General features: G+C 31.2%; 3 protein-coding genes across 4 annotated transcripts; 2 read left to right on the top strand and 1 right to left on the bottom strand.

The window, feature by feature from the left end:
- Positions 1-2,376: 2,376 nt before the first annotated feature.
- LOC107891609 (gibberellin 2-beta-dioxygenase 6) lies at positions 2,377-6,415 on the bottom strand. 2 transcript variants are annotated; one of them, XM_016816449.2, is made up of 3 exons: positions 5,874-6,415; positions 3,146-3,515; positions 2,377-2,796 (listed from the first exon to the last, which is right to left on the bottom strand). In XM_016816449.2, exons 1-3 carry the CDS (start codon positions 6,380-6,382, stop codon positions 2,578-2,580), a joined length of 1,098 nt encoding a protein of 365 aa, XP_016671938.1. In that variant the 5' UTR covers positions 6,383-6,415; the 3' UTR covers positions 2,377-2,577. The 2 variants fall into 2 exon arrangements, with proteins under 2 accessions (XP_016671938.1, XP_016671939.1); XM_016816450.2 differs by having other exon boundaries at positions 3,191-3,515; positions 5,874-6,413.
- Positions 6,416-7,886: 1,471 nt separating this feature from the next.
- LOC107891610 (PHD finger-like domain-containing protein 5A) lies at positions 7,887-9,119 on the top strand. Its single transcript, XM_016816452.2, has 2 exons — positions 7,887-8,015; positions 8,559-9,119. Exon 2 carries the CDS (start codon positions 8,593-8,595, stop codon positions 8,923-8,925), a length of 333 nt encoding a protein of 110 aa, XP_016671941.1. The 5' UTR covers positions 7,887-8,015; positions 8,559-8,592; the 3' UTR covers positions 8,926-9,119.
- A 4,963-nt stretch (positions 9,120-14,082) lies between these two features.
- Positions 14,083-15,955, top strand: LOC107892912 (protein PSY3). Its single transcript, XM_016817930.2, has 2 exons — positions 14,083-14,199; positions 15,658-15,955. Exons 1-2 carry the CDS (start codon positions 14,109-14,111, stop codon positions 15,798-15,800), a joined length of 234 nt encoding a protein of 77 aa, XP_016673419.1. The 5' UTR covers positions 14,083-14,108; the 3' UTR covers positions 15,801-15,955.
- The last annotated feature ends 1,978 nt before the right edge of the window (positions 15,956-17,933 follow it).

The following is a 17,933-nucleotide window of genomic DNA, read 5'->3' on the forward strand; positions in this document are numbered from 1 at the left end:
GTGTTATTTTCAAAGTTTGAACCTGGTCCTCGCCCTTGAGAGTGCAATACGTTTTACCATTTCATCCAACCACTTGTTGATAATGATTTAAGTTTTTAAAATTACAAAAATGAATATATCATATCGTATTTTAAACTAATCTCATATCCTTTAATCAAATCCACCTCATAAAATTAATAATATTTTTTTCAATTATCATAAAAATAATCTTTTTTTTTGCTGATCTACAAGGATCTTAAAATCCAAAATACATTCCACACTACAATAGAACAACTTGTAACGAAGATTCTGTTTACAAATGTAATTATAAAAGGGTTTACTATTTTGATATATATATATATATTTACATAAGCTGATATCATATAATTCTGGAGATACAAAAACAAATAGGTGAAAGACGGTTTTGTAAGCAAGTGATGGATATGGATTCATATGAAATTGAGTTCAAATGACAAGCATTGGCACATCTAATTGGGAATGGGACAAGGATATATGAGCTGGGTTTGTTTAATCATTCATGAAAGGCAACAATAAACTAAGAGACAAATTTCACATGGGTTTATCAAATCAAAATCTAGTTTTGTATCTCCAAACTCAACATCAAAATTCCCAACCATCCCAAACTTCATAATTTTGATATGATGTTGTGAAATATAATTAATTTCCAACTTTAGTTCAAAATGGAATTATATTATATGGGTGTCTACACTTTTACTATCCAAAAGCTTATAATTTATTTTATTATTTTGTAAACCTAACTATAAATATTTATTAAATATAGACTTGAAATTCTATATTTTATTTAAAAAGAAAAAAGAAAGAAAAAGAAAAACAATGAACCTCTCATCGAGAAGTGTCGGAGGACAAGTAGTAGGTGTAGTTTCATCAGATAGGGTCCCCCAAAAGAGGCCAAATAGCATTGATAGTGCGAAAAAGAGGAGTTTCTCTTTTAGCATCCGAAAGAGAAAGGAGACTTTCTTTTCTCAAACTCTTTTTTAATCACTATTTTACTACTATTTATCACCAAAAATCGTTTGGAAGTATTTAGAAATGGAATCAATTGGAGTCCAGCCTTCAATTTCATCCATATCTGTATTTTAAGTATTTAATTTATATTACTATATATGATTGATAATTTTTAAATTTTATTTATTTCATAATTTTATGTTAGAAGATGCTTTATCAAACACTCTAATATGTAAATGCTAATTTTTTTAAATTATGAACTACAAATAGAACATCAAATATGTTTTATCATTCTTTTATGTTTAAATTTGAGATTTAATTTGGACATTCAATTTTATAATATCATTAATTAATCCAAATAATTGATATATTAACATAAATTTTTCTTAAAAATATCTTTCCAAATTCATCATGCTAACATATATTTTTGTAATTTACGTCATTATTTTAAATAAAATGATCATAATTATTTGGGGTAAAAGGATCTTCCTAATCTCTCTCAATTTCAATATGCATATTGGTTCCTTTTTTAAAAAATTGAAGCAATTTAATCTTTATTAATTTTGAAAGTGAGCAACTAAGGACAATTAATTACGGTGTTAATGACTTCCGTCAATTGTACATAATTTTGATTGATATACTAACAAATTTAGCCCTCAATGTTTACATATTTTGTTAATTTAATCCTGATTCTAAAAGATTAAACAAATTTAGTCTCAACATTTACATATTTACACAAATTTTGTGGGCTAAATTTGTTAAATCAAGACCAAATTGACAGGATGTGTAAACTTTGAGAGGTACATTTGTTATTATACCAATCGGAATTATATACAATTGATGGGAAACATTAACACAATGATTACTTTAACTTATCCTTAAATGCTCACTTTCGAAATTTACAAGGACTAAAATGCTCCATTTTTTTAAAAAGAAATTAGTTTGCTTAATATCAATATTGAGAAACACTGAAATTTTCTTTTACCTTATTTGAGGTAACCGAAGAAAAATAATATTTTAGTTTCGATTTGAATTATTATTCTTTGTTTGGTTACTGGTTCAGCAACGTAAAAAAAAAACATATTTGATACATTTACATTAAAATAATTACTCATGAAATAAAAATTTGCTACAATGGGTTGGGGTATTATAGTAGGGGATAAAGTTGTGGCCTGGAATTGTAGGCTGACTTCCTAGGTAGAGGTAAGTGGAACCTAAATGCCAAAGCACGCAAAGATTTGCTACAATGGGTTGGGGGTATTTGGACAAACTTGCTGGTGGGGGACAAATTGAAAGCAAAGCATGCCTTTCTAATATTTGTCCACTCAGTAGCTTTCATTATTGAAATTTCAATAAGCAATTCTCCAGGATTCTACCTTTTCATGCCACATAATTATCGGGGAAAAAAAATCAAAAATAAGCACTACACTTTTTGCTGCCTGTGACCTAAAGAGTAATGGAGGAGGCAAGAGCTTGATGATAGGAGTGAATCTAACATGTAATTATCACATTCGGTAAACTTAATGTTCAAATCATGATATCTACAGTCCTTTAATTTTATTTCCAACTTGCCGTGAAGAGATAATGAAACCATATATATATATATCTGCATTAAGCTTTGAACCTTTGGAGGCCAACTTTATAGCCTAGAGTCCTGGTGTCTTTTTGCACTTGTTCTTGGAAATCTTCGTAAGTAAAAGGTTTATATTTTGAGCTGTGGATCACACTCTCTTCAGCTGGGAATACAAAGTAGCAGATTGATAGCCGCTCCTCCTGCTTCTTCACTCTCACTCTATGTTTCACACTCATGTATTCGTCGTCACTTATAGCCTATACTCAACACAATTTTAATACCAAATAAGTAAGATTTTCAACATTGATAAATAAATAAATAAATAAAACTAAAGCATTACTGTTGAGGTTAAGATCCTCAACAAGCTATAATATTATTTTCGATTGGGACTTTGTCTTTTTAATTACTTAGTCAAGAATTCTTGGCAAGTTCACAAAGTAGAGCTTGCCTCATCACCTATGGCATATAGGTCACTAATGAAGAGCATGCTACTACTTGAGTGTTCCGCGTGTTCAAGCACTAAGCGCTTTCACTTTATAAATCTATACAACTTTTAATAGAGTAAAAAGTCAAAATCTCAATCAGGGAGGATACCTCAACAATTACCATATAATATATAAATGAAATTTGAATGAAGTGGGTTGTATAGACCTGCATCATGTCACCGATATGAACTATAAGAGTGTTGGGAATTGGGTTAACCAAGTGCCATTTATTGTCCTTGAAAATTTCAAGTCCCCCAACATGATCTTGGTTCACTATGGAAAGCACTGAGCTATCGGTGTGTGGAGTCATGCCCCAAGCCTCGCCAGCCAAGGAGCGGCGCGGTGGATACCTGTAAACCCGAATGAATGCAGTGGATTCATCTAACTTAGACTCGGATTGTTTGGGATCCAGATCGAGATTCTTCGCCATTGATTCAAACAAGGTTGTGGCAATCCTTGAAAGGTGCCTTCCATATTCTTCCAACAAAAGCCTAGTGGAAAAGACAGTTAAGGGAAAAAATATCTAGTTAGCAAGTAAGCAAAAATGGGGTGGGGCAAATTAATCGACCATGAGAGTCATTTCGAGAACTGGGAAAGCAGATTCGTTTCATTTTGGGAAAAAGATGAAGACCCATGTTTTTGTTTATATATGTGATGGCAAAGAATAATTTGCAATTGATGGAAAGGCTAAGCACATTGTGGGTGGTGGTGGGGGACTGTGTTGTTTCACTTATGGAACTTATAAATCAAAAGCTGTTCCAAAGTCATTCTTGTTCCTTGCTGCTTTTGCATTTCATGGCCTTACCTCACTATCCATGCTTTATTTTAAGGGGAATTATAAGCTCCATACACAAAACAGCAAGGTGCTTTGTGTTCCTGAGAGGATCCTAAGGCAAACCCAACATGAATTCAAAATTTTACTCCCAAATTTACAACTTTGATTCTCACCCATCACTATTTCTTTTGCAAAATAACTATGCTTTAACTCTAAAATAGTTTACCAAAAAAAAAACCATGATTTCAAACTAAAAAGTAAGGCAGATAATCAGCCTTTCAAATCAAACCATGTTTTTAATATGATAATTTAATCTAAAACTAAAAACTCCAATATATTTTATACTTTACAAAATCATTTTTAAAATAAATATTTTATTTTTTTTCAGAAACACCTTTTTATAACAATGAAAAATATTGTCAATTTTTTTTCAAAGCATTTTCTAAAACCACTTTTTAACCTCAATGATAAACAAACTTTTAATGTTTCTATGTACAAACCGATTAAGCCTTAACTCAGTTGACTTCGTTACAATTACAATAATTAGGAGGACATAATTTCAAATACCTATTAGATAGGATTAGGGAAAGAAAGGAACAAGAGTTTTGACCCTTCTTCATCTTCTTTATATGATCAATGTTATTATAATACTACTACTAATAATAAGGAATTTATAATTTGACTAATTTTAATCTTGAGTCCCATTCTACTTAAAATTCTCGACATTGTCATTGAATCTGATTACAAGATTATATCAAGTCAAAATTTAAGTTCAATTATCTTATAAACAATGAAATGGAACACTTAATTATTAATTTTGTGGATGAAATTTTTAATTGCCAAAGATTAAAGGACATGATCAATCATGTATATATCCATCCATATTATTATTAAACTGGAGTTATAAGTTAATTAAGAACTAATTCAATTAGAAAATAGTTTTAAAATAATTTCTTAAGAAAATAAAAAATATTATTATAATTATGTTTTTGTCTTTTCGTAATTTCCTATAAAATTTTTACCTAAAACAACTAAAAACTAATTACCTAAAAAAATACTAACTAAATGTTTAGGATACAACATAAGATTTGCACATAAAATTTTTACTACTCCACTTATAATTTAATTAAAAGTAATTTTTTATAAATATACTTTTTATATGATAAATTATTTTATGGATATTTCCCACCACATTATCTATGGTCCCTTTTTAATTATTTAATAACATTTTAATAATTTTTTCCATGTCATTACCACATTAATTTGGTAATTTTTTTACTTTGAACCCTGAATATTGAACCTTAAACTCCAAACCTTGAACATTGAATCCTGAATATTGAACCTTAAACTCCAAACCTTAAACATTGAATCTTGAACCTTGACTTTAACCCCTAAACTCTAAACATTGAATCTTAAACTTTGATCCTCCAAACTTAAACTCCAAACTTGAATCCTAAACCTTAAATCCGAATCCTAAACCTTAAACTTGGGGTCATAGTGCAAGGTTCGGGTTAGTATTTGCTACTGAGGATTCACTATCTTAGCTCGACATTGATGAAATAAATTAATCATCATTGGAACTATACATTCATCATCCTATCAATAAACCATACAGGAAATATACTATTTACCGTACTATTATCAATCCATGATTGTTAATCCTACTGGCATAATTGGTCCCACAACCTGGAAGTTCTTGATTAATCTTCGTTACGACTTACAAGAATGAGAAATCAAAAACTGATAGTTTTCATTGAAAATTAAATTCTTCCAATTTTCAGTTGAATCATATATATGGTGATGGTGAGGAATGTGGTATATAACTATGTATGGAAAATTAAAAGTAAAGAAAATATGATGATTGGTCCATTGAAACTATTTGCATATTTTGTTTTTGGGGACGGGGTCTTAAAAAAGTTATTGATGCTGACCTTGCAATCTTCATTTTTTGCAAAAAAAAATCTGGAACAGTTCAATCAGTTGGTCACTTCGTTGTGATTACTGCCCACCCAAAAGCAATACAAAATCCAAAAAGAAAAACGCCAACCAAAGGCAATCAACAAAGAAACAATACCTGAAACAATGAAGCATAGGATGTTCAGAATGGAAGTGTGGGAGTTGAGTGAGTGGAACATTAAACCCTTCGAGCCAGTTCATGGTTGAAGTCGAGGCAGCAGGGTTTAGGGCAGTCCCAGATGGGGTTAAGGCAGGGGTGCCCCAGAAATAAGACATAGGGTTAGTGATTAAGGCTTGCTTGGACTCAAAGGATAAACCAAACAACATCTTGGCATGGTACTGAAGTTTGGTCAAAAGGGTTGAAGGGATCCCATGGTTAACCAAACGAAAAATACCCCAACTTTTACAAGCATCCCCAAGCTTATGCAGGCTAAGGCACTCAAGATCCACCATAGGGATTGGAACTGAATCTTCTTGGGTGGTGGTACTGGTGTCTTCCATGGAGTAGTTGTTCTTCTTCAATTGAGCCATCATCTGCTGCGGAGGATGAACACCCCCACCGTTCAGCTGGCGAAACACAGGAGGGTAAGATCCCACGTTGCTCATTTGAAGCATGTTTCTAATCATATACCTTATATTTTTTCTCCTGTATTTCTGGGTTCAGTACAGACGGTATATATAGAGCGAGGGGATTAGGTTTTGTCCTAAAGTGAAATTGAATTTATATTTAGGTAGGGACCCATTTGATATGTTGTGAAACGTGTCGAGATATCGTCACCCTAGCTCAGCTGATGACTTGTTTTTATTTGTCAGTCACTGCAACTTTAGTGAATGCCTAAAAGAACCTCCCTCAGTCAGCTGATTTGCCGGCTACTGCCTGCTCTGCTCCGGTATCGTCTTAGGATTTCTCACAACACTGCTTTAAAATTCAGGCTCTAATTGAGAATAATTACCTAATTTAGACCCCTAATAGTAATTTAATTCGTACATAAATTATGGTCCTACTTTTTTTTTTTGGAATAAAACAGTATTTAATTTATGAAGTTGGCAATTTTTTAACTTGATTCATGATTTTTTTTGTCTACTTTAGTTTTGGAATTTGGCAACGTTTACCAATTTGGTCTATGAATTAAAGTAATAATGACACTATCACTAAGATTGGGCCATGTTATTACCTATATATTTTTTTAAAAACTATATAAAATCTAAAAAAAGCTAAAAAAAATTTAAATCAAGTAATGATATAACTCAATCTCAAAGTATCACATTGTCGTATTCTTATGGAATTTAAATTTGGGGACCAAATTAAAAAAAATTTAATCAGGTTTTGAGATTAATATGGACCAAAAAATTTTGGGGGCTAAATTAGGAAAAGTTTTCAAATTCAAAAACTAAAAGTTAGTTTATCCCTTTTTTTTTTCTTTTTACCTAAACATTTCTGTCTAGTTTATATATTTCCTCCTTTTTTTTTCTTTAATTCATTGAGGAAATGGCAATAGTAGGCTTAGAGCTCGAAGGTGTTTCATGGTTGATGGGGTTGGTTAGGTCCAGTTTTGGGCCAGGCTTGACTTTGGATCGACTTGATCTAGTCTGTTTATTATTCAAAAAATTTAAAAAAATAAATTAAATTAAATTTAAATTTATATACTTTTATAATTAAATTTAAATAAAAATAATAATTAAACAATAAAACAGATTATTTAGATAGACAAAACCATGTTCGAGCTTGAAAAGTTCTTTAAAATCGAACCACGACCCATGAACACTTATATGTATTTATTTAGTACAATTATGACTCAAACTTGCTTCATTCTATTTATTTTTGAAGGAAGGATATTGAACTTCACATCATGTTTGGTTCGCTGTAATGGAATAAAACTGTAATCAATAATTCAAGTGTTTGGTTGAATGGAATGGAATAGAACTGTAACAATATTCTTGTATTTGGTTAAATAGATTGATGTTGTAATAGTTTAAGAAAAGAACTGAAATGACCATAATACTTTTAGCAGAATTTTTTTATGTAGATATTTATTGCTATTAAATTTTAATAAGATTGGTAGCGAATTCAAAATTATTATAGGCCCAAAATGGCAAGATAAAAAAAGCCCAAAAATCTGAAACAATAGCCCAAATTAAAATCCAAAGAACGAGCCCTATGATTTTTCCAATTTCATTTATTCGTTTTCAAATCCACACGGATCCTCATCTTTCTCTCTGCTTCGAGACTCTCCGGAACATCACCAAAGCCGACTTTCAGGTCACCCTCCTCCTTTTCTTTGCTAACTCATATACCTGCTCCAAGCTTTCTGTTTACTTTCTTTTATTTTCCTTTTGTTCTTTTTTTAGTTTTTTTTATTGGTTGGTCTGCAAATTAAATTCTGTAAGTTATTTTGCTTTTTATATGGTGCAATTATCTTATAATTAGGGTTGTAGCAATATCTAGGAAGCAAAAGAGAATTAAATGAACATGGGAATCAGAATCTTATTAAGTCCTGTCTTTGATTTGTGATGTTGGTTTTTGGATTTTTCTTTATAATACTCTTTTGTAACCTCTGAATATTGAGGAGAACTTGAGTGTTTATCTTATAATTAGGGTTGTGTTATGGCTAATTAACTATCCTTCCATAGCAGTATCTAGGGAATAAAAGGGACTTGCATTAGTATGAGTATTAATCGTAACAAAAGAAGGGAATCAGGGTCTTAGTAATTTCTGTTTTTTGTTTTCTGATGTTGGGTTTTTGAATTTATCTTTATATTACACTTCTTGTATTGTTTTGATTCTTTTGCTTTTCTGTTTCAGACCTTGGAACAACTAGGAACAAGTTTGGGCAGTCATGGCTAAGCACCATCCTGATTTGATCATGTGCCGGAAACAGCCGGGGATTGCAATAGGACGGTTATGTGAGAAGTGTGATGGCAAGTGTGTAATCTGTGACTCTTATGTCCGCCCTTGCACGCTTGTGCGAGTTTGCGATGAATGCAACTATGGGTCGTTTCAAGGTAGGTGTGTTATCTGTGGAGGGGTGGGGATATCTGATGCATATTACTGTAAGGAGTGTACTCAGCAAGAGAAAGATCGCGATGGTTGTCCAAAAATTGTTAATCTCGGGAGTGCTAAAACAGACTTATTCTATGAACGTAAAAAATATGGTTTTAAGAAAAGATGATTGATGTTTACCTATTGTGATTAGGTCTTGCTGTGCTTATGTTGCAGGGAATGCCGGATTTTAGAATATGTTGGTATCACAGAGAGACTTAAGCTCTTTAGAATTATGTTATTTTAAGAACTATAGTTGATTGTACTAGGGGCCTAATTTATTTACACAGAATCTGGTATGGAAATATCTGGTTGCATTGTTTACGGAGTTCTATTGCTGATTTACACTTATTGATACGTAGTTTATCCTATGTATTTGCATGTGTGGTTTGTGGGTGAGCTTTTGCTAGCAAAATTTTCTCAAAGTCGTCGTTTTAGGTTTTGCATATCTCGTGCTTGTGCCTGTCCTCGTTTTAGGTTTTGCAAAGTTTTTAAGTGCTTTATTACTTGCATTATCTACGTCTATATGCGCTACATTTTTCTTGTGTTAATTGTGCATGAAGCAAGTGAAAATTGTTATCGCACTACAAGACAATCCTGGTTCGAAATCGACTATGTTGCAGAGCAACCAAGTGGCCGAATGAATCTCAGCAATATCTCCTATTCTTGCATGTAAATTGATTGACAACTTACTGTTTTTCCGGGGGTTAATTATACCAAAGTCCTCAAACTATAGATCAAAATTAAATTGATCTTTAAACTTAAAAATGTCTTAATTGAATTATCAAACTAAATTATTCTTCTAATCAAATTATTTCGTCAGTCTAATTGCCAGCTTTAACGTTAAATATTGTAGCTTTGTTTTTAAACACACACGGATTGATAATATTTTATGCACGTCAGATTGAAGCTGAAGTCGAAGCTTAAGGCTAAGCTGACTCTTACCATTATCAGGCTTTGCTTTCATGAAGTTTGATTCCTCTAAAACGAGATCTATATTTACCTTAATAATTCCAAACATTTTCTGCAAATCATGTGGACTTGTAGCCAATTGGAGATGGTGAAAACGATATAATATATGCCCCAAGCATTCCCTTTTTTGTCAGAAAACTATACTAGAACCTGCCTCGACATTTTTGGAGTATCGCCAAGGCCTCATTGGATCACAACTCAATTTGGAGGACATGTAAGCTTATTACTAACTTTAATATTCTTTCAAATTTCTCTTTTTTAGAGTTTTGAAATATTCGAATAATTTCAAAAGTCACTCAATTTCACTAAATCCAAATACTGACAAATTCCTTTTAATAGTTTAAGTCTCTAGATACATGCCAAAATACAATAATTACAATCAACATAGAAACATGACAATTTCAAAATATTGAATAGTGATGCGATGCTCCCATGCTAGAACCATAACCTTCTCAACAAGTCCACAACCTATGCGTTTAAACAATTTACGCGTGAGCTCAATAGGTACACAAGGATAAACATACTTATCCTATTACTTATTAGTGTTGAGCCTCTAGGAGTAATGATTCAGAATTCAATTAAGCCACATTTTAGTGTTATTAACGGATTAAACCCTTATTACCGAATTAAAGGGGGATTCAACTAACAAATTGTTGATTCATTAGGTGATCACATGTTCAATTCAAATGTATAACTCCTATTGAGTGTTCACATAATGTTTAGTCAAATATAAAGTCCATCTTTTATTAGAATTCACTAGCTTAGTCATAAATAAATTCATTCCAAGTTTGAGCGTAAGCTATAAAATCGTGTAATGTAGCACAATGTCGCGACATTATGGTAGATGAAGTCTCGACCTTATTAATTGTTGTCGTGGAGTTTAAGTTCATAGAAGAATGTTGTGACATCAAGGAAGTTAACGTCGTGACTTAATTTATTAAATTTCTGAGAAAAAAAAAGGAGAGTAAAGTCACGATATTGCGAGACATGACGTCGTGACATCATTTACTAAAATTGCGACATCGACGTAAAAATGTCATGATGTTGCTAGGAATTTGCGGCGTGATCAAGGCATAGTTTGTAAAGTGTGACATTGCGAGGCATGACATCATTACATTGTTGACTGATTAGGAATTTATGTTATCCAAGTGCAATATCCATAGAGAAGGATTAATTTAACTCTTACTCAAGTAGAAACAAACCATTGAGTATATTATAACATAGTTCATAAAGTTTATAAGGTCATCCTTCCATCTTACAACCAGTTCACAAAATCATTCTTATAATCATTTAGGAGTTACATAAACAGAAATTTTGACCTCATATTTTTGTCTTGTGGCCCTTATGAATTAGTTCAAAAATTTTCCTTCACAGATAGGCCCTCGACCTTTCATCTTAATTACTTATAACACCATTCAATTATGCCACAATGTTCGAAACATGATATCAAAACATATTCATTATTAGTATGTCCATTTATTCAATTCCTTGTCAAATTATTAGTTTAGAGCCTTCGGTAAACTCTAGCAAAATGTAACTCAGATGCTTGAGACCCATCCAAAAACAATCAGAAAGCACATAATTACTAAGCCCAAAGGTATCATATCACGACCCTCCAAACAGAACCATATTGCACATAAGTGCATCCACCCAAACACAATCAAAGAACACATAAGTGCTAAGCTCGAAAGCATCATATCACATCCTTCCAACACAACCATATTATACATGAATGCATCCATCCAAACAAAACCAGAAAGCACATAAGTGCTAAGCTCAAAAGCTACAAAGAAGCTCTAACATGTCATCTCCTAGATCAAATGCATATCTAATCTCTATTGGTATGCCAGTTGTACCCTAAGCATTTCACCTAGTCTACTAAGGCACATTATGATCATAATTAACTTATATCAAGCAAAATCAATAACATTCATACAGAGGTATATTCGGAATTCACAGATTTCAAAGTATTGTTAGACATTGCTTCGTCTAATTTCACATATAGGGACAATAGGTTCTTTCACACAATCATTTACATCCATATTAATTTAAATCTTATAAACATGTTATGGCTCCCATGAACCTTAGGTAATATATTCATCTATTTATAAACATTTTCAATTGAATTGTAACTAATCATAGTTGTTTTGGCAACGAATGTGGCATCCCGTAACTCAAACTCGACAATCAAGTCAAATATGGGGTGTCACAATCATGGCTCCTTAGAAACGCATTCCTTAGATTACGTTTATGGCAGAATCTCAAACGTTTGGATATAATATTTCACTATAGAATAAAGCCACCATTCGAAACAACCTAGAAAAATGGAAGTTATCAAATCAAAGCATCTCGAAGAAAGCCACTTTATAACCCTTCTCTTGACTTAGAAGGAGGATATTGTTATACCCCCATCCAATTTAAGATATGTGGCAAGCCAAGAAGACGCCTAAATAATAAGCCTGCCACTAGTAGGTCGGGAAGTCACCTACGAGCTCACCCTTTTGGTATGACTACCTGGGAAACAAATGGCCTAATCTTCATTGGGAACATGAAGTCGTTGGTTACCAAATACCACGTGGGCTCAACTACTTTATCCCATCATAGCCAACATGAATGACAAAATATGTCCTTTCATAAACATCATCGTCCCATCGAAAATGTAACAGCCCGATTTTTTGTGGTGACAGAACAGTGGTTTCGGGACCATAAATTTCCGTTGTATCGACTCGTAAATATTATTTTTAGAATATTTATAGATTCGATATAGTCGTATTAAAATTTGGTTTAAAAATATTAACATTTAAATAGTTAATTAAAGAAAAAGGTACAAAACTTGTTAATTAATACATTTAGGCGATTAAATGGGTTAATTAATAATTAAGGGATAATTAAACCCTAGTTATATTTTGGACGAAAATTAGAAAGGAGAAAAGATAGAAAAATGGCATGTTTAATGACAAAATAGTAAATAAGTTAAAATTAATTAAAACAAATTGAAACATTAAATCATTTCTTTTCATTCTTCTTCAACTCTTGGCTGAAACCACCATTTTTTAACTAGGAAGTTTCAGTTGCTTCTTTGCTTTGCATGGTATGTAAATTTACTCATTTTCTTGTAATTTTTATGTTTTTGATATCGTTGCAACTAGGTCCAGCTAGCATGTACCTTCGTTTTTGATTCTGTTGAAAATTTTGGAAGTTTTCATTGATGAATATTGAATTTTTTTTATGAATACCATGTTTTTGGAACTTTGATTATGTTATTTGATGATTTTGTAAAGTGATTTTTGTTAAATTTTGATTTTAGAATTAAATTGTGAAAATATCAAAATATTAGGATTTGATATTGAATTTGATATTTATTAGGGGCTTTTGAGGGCCTAGTATATTTGGATAAATATTTATTTCAGAAAAAAATGGTTAATTTGATGAATTTAAGGTTAAAGGACTAAATTGAAAAAATTGTAAAAGTTTAGGATAATTGTGAAATTTTAGAAAATAAAAGAGTATTAATTGTAAAATGGATTGTAAATGAAATATATTCTGCTAAATAAATAATTTTACATTTTAAATCAAAATCTCATAGATACTCGGGGCCATAGATACTCGGGGAAAAAGAAAAATTGTAAAATAATTCCTGCAGTTCTGCAACTTCTACAATTTAGTCCAGGTAAGTTCGTAGGGTTTAGAATTTAATATCAAAATAAACTAATGATTAGTCTAACATGTTACGATTTATATAATTAGTCTAGATTGTTGATGATGAATGGTAATTTGAGGTTTAATATTAAACTTGATGCTCGGCTTGATTTGAACGCGAGATAGAGTACATTTTGGATTTGGTGCGTTATGGTGGTTCGGAGTGGAGATGGTATTGGAGGGATATATTTGTATATTATCCGAGTAAACTGAGGTTCAATATTTGTTGCGAACTCTCGTGTTATACTCTCTATTTGGTGTGCTGGTTGGATTAGCTCTTATGAGCATTGGTGTGATGGTCGGTTTAGCTCTTATGAGCATTGGTGTGATGGATGGATTGGCTCAAGTGAGCGTCTGGTGTGTTTGGTTGGATGATGATGTACTTCTATCCGTAAGCCGTTTGCCATAACAACTCTATATAATCATGAGTTGCCATAACCACATTCATGTCAACGAAGGGCTAAGATCCAATCCCATAACAGCTCTATATAATCATGAGTTGACATCACATCCAGGATAATAAGAAAAGTCAACTCTCAACCTTCCAAACACCATTTGCCACGTGTCATACAAACATAAAATCTTTTGTTGTCTATAAATGGGGCTCCCGCTAACCATATAGTTCAGTTTCATCCAAGAAAAATGCAAATGGGTATTGGGGTTAAGCTCTGCATCTTCATTTTGTTTAACTTGATCATCATTTCCTCATCTCGTAACACCATTTCTCTTTCAGGTATGTTTCTCTTCTTCATTTCTATACACACACATATAGATATATAGCATCACAAAACATACCAAAACTACATACACATATATCTTTTGCATGCATGAAAACCATTTTTATCCTATTTTTCATTCAATAAAAATAAAATAAACATGGAAAAAGACTTATATTTAAATATTCATTTCACATCTTTCTCAGGTTCAATGCTTCATAATCCTTTTTCCTTAAAGATTCAAAAGATGTGAGAAGAAGATTCATACTGATAATGTGTTCATCTATATTCATCATTAGTGAATAAAAACCTATGTGAACATGTATTTTACAAAAATGGGCTGTTTGGGATATTCGACTTTACAAAAAAACAAAAAAGAAAGAAAAAAGAGGTCAAAATCGTTGTAGTGCGTGCAACAATCCAGTTGTTTTCTGCATACTTTGCTTCTATCTATACAAATAAATATATTTATAATTTTTGGATAGGGACAACCTGGTTGTTAGCCAATATATATGCAGGTTTTCATTTATTTTAATGATTTAGAGTTTAAAATATTGGGCCAATTTGTGATATTAACACTTCATGTTTGATAATTAAAGACAAACTAATTGCCGACACATTTTTTTAAAGCTGAATTTGGGTTTTCAATACGATTTTATACTTTTCATGATCATTTTGGCTTGGTTGACCCGTAGTTGTATTAATTTATAAAAGTTTTTCTTTGGATGTATTTGTTAAAGACTGGTTTAAGGATGGTTTTTTTAATATGCTTTGAAAATAATGAACAAATATGTCAGGTTTTATATTTAATGTAACTCTATTATTAGGCCAACTGATTGTATTTTGATGTTATTGATAGATTATTGAAGATTGTGGAGTTTAGACATATAAGCTCTCATGTGGGTATAGGGAAGATTAAAAATCTAAAAAAATAAGAGTGTTTGTACTATAGATGCCCTAATTATATACATGAGAAAGTATTATATGAAATAGGGGTGCACGTTATCTTGTATCTATTTCTAATTATTTAACAACATTTCAGTAATTTGTTTTCATACTAATACATAAATTTGGTAATTTTTTAACTTAAACCATGAACTCAAATCTTAAAGCTTGAACTCTAAATCTTAAACTTGACATTTTGGTTTAGGGTTAAAGTTCAAGGTTTTAAGTTTGGGGTTCATGGTTTGGGGTTTGGGATTTGGTGTTCGGGGTTCAAGGTTCAGGGTTTAGCTTACAAAAATTATCAAAATTATATATCAATGACATAGAAAAAATTACTGAAATATCATTAAATAATTAGAAAGTGATACCATCCTTTTTCATGTCTTGTAATGGTATAATAAAATATTTTTAAAAAAAGAAACATATCAAATTTTTAAGGCTGTTTATAGAATAAAAAAATAAGTATACTACCAAATACTCCTCTTTAATTAAACACTAATAATTGTTGCATGGTTTTGTTAATAATGTAGGGGACGAGATTGTATTGGCAATAGAAGGAAGGTCTCTAATGGCAAGCGTGGAGGATTACGAAGAACCAACAGCGAATCGTGGCCATGATCCTCCTTCAAGGGCTAGAGGCAGTGGCAGCAACGGTGGTGGTCGTGGAGGCTGAAAGGCTAAATAAATAAATATATATATTCTTGTGCTATATATGTAAAATAAAGATGGCAATTGTATTTCTCTAAAACTTTAATGTTTATCAAGTGTTTTCATGATTTTTAATTTATTTATCAACTAATCTAAAAAAATCTACCATTTTCTAGCAGAGGAAAAGTGTGAATGAACAATAAACCCGTTAGTTTTTTCGACTATAATTTTCACAAAGTTGATCTTATATTCAAATCCAAATAGCTCAGTCAAAGTTGCATAGATAGAAAAGAAGGTTGTAGGATTTAGAACCATTCTTCGAGAAAGGCATACGACCGAATTTGGTAGGATTTTCTAGGAAAAATTTTAGAGTTGATGGGGTTATAGAGAAGGTGGCATTGGTGGATCTTGGTACATGGCTTCCGTGGCGGGATTTTTCTATATATGGTGACCCATTATTGGTCTTCCATCTCATGTTTGAGAAAGCAGTTCAGAAAGGTGATCCTAGAGGTAGAGGTATTGAGTGTGAGGAAAGTGGGGTCTTTCTTTCCCATTTTCAGTTCTTTTTATGGAAGCAGGGGAGGAGATGGAGAAAATGTGATAAAGTTTTGAATATTGGTCTGAAAATAAATTTTCAGAAATAGGGATTGGAGTTGAGATTTGCTCCTGATTTGTGTGGATACGTAGGGTGGGTTTATTACTAATTCGAGAAGCATTTTTATGTGGGTTTATTGCCCTCTTGAAGTCTATAATCTTTTTTTGGTCTCCTTCTGATCTTGGATATTTTTAATTTAACATTGAAATTACCCAATAGAGGTGGTGCCCTTATTCTTACCTCCTTTCCATTCAAACTTTCCTAAAATTTCACTATTAAATATGGTTTCCAAATTTAAACTCATCATCTAATCTAACTCCGCCACAATATTTGTGTGGGTTTCCTTGCTTCATAACCAACCTTGGATAAGAGGAGCTGAGAGGGTTGGAATTTTTTTTTATTTAGTTCTCTTTATAATTTATAAAATTTTAAATTAGTAATGATAAAATTATACTTTGGCCCTTTAAAAATGATAAAAATTTAATTTAATCTTTTAAAAACTATAAAGATATAGGTCATTGAAATGATAAAATTACATTTATTATCATAAAAATATACAATTTAATTCCGCTCCAAAAAAATTTCTATTTTAGCCCCTACTTGAAAATTTAGGGAGTTGTTCAATAGTATTCATCATCTGATTTTGATGTTTGGGAAGGTGTGGAGAGGCAGACCGTTTAAAGGAACCCTTGGTTCCAAAATTTTTTAACAAATTATGATTTTTTTTTTAATTTTTAGAAATTTTCAAGTTTTAAATTTTTAAAAAATTTTAATTAAACTCACTTAAAATATTTAAAAATTCTCACTAATCTAAAAAAAATTAAAAAATTTTAATTAGACCCCCAATTTTTTTTTTTAAAAAAATTCTAATTGAACTCTTTAATTTTTTTTTATAATTTCACTAGGTCCCAAAAATTAATCTTAGCATGGTGTGTTTTGTTCATGTCATTCGTAAGACTAATTCTTTTGTGTATGCTCTAACAAATGCTGGTATGGGTAGAGATATAATGTTTATGGCCTAGTAGCAATGCATTTATCTTTTTGGAATAAAAAAATTAATAGTCATATAATTTTAAATATATATATACATGCTATAATTAATATGAATTTAACAATAAAAAAATAATTGTATTAACAACTGAATCTAAAATTTAGAATCTAAAAAGTAAAAAAACTATTTTTAAAAATAAGAGTATAAGGACTAAATTCTAAATTTTCAAAATGTACCAGAATCAAAACTTTGGTAAAAAATTAATTTAATAGTTAAAAACAATGAAAAAACATTAGGGTAAAAAAAATTAAATCAGTAAAAATTATATTGAAGACCAGACAATTAAAACAAATAGAATACATATCATGTAGTAACTAATAATGATTTATAATTAAATAATCAGTTAATTAAAGCGGTTATTGTCCAGTTTAACTTTGGTTACAATTTCTGGATCACTAATCTGATTATTGTCCAGTTTTTTATTCATTAAAAACTGTAGTAATATAATTCTGTTACTAATTCGCATGAATGCATTTATGCTTGCTAAATTCAGTAATAAATTTTTGCCTTTT

This window comes from Gossypium hirsutum, chromosome D09, assembly GCF_007990345.1.
Source record: "Gossypium hirsutum isolate 1008001.06 chromosome D09, Gossypium_hirsutum_v2.1, whole genome shotgun sequence".
NCBI lineage: Eukaryota > Viridiplantae > Streptophyta > Magnoliopsida > Malvales > Malvaceae > Gossypium > Gossypium hirsutum.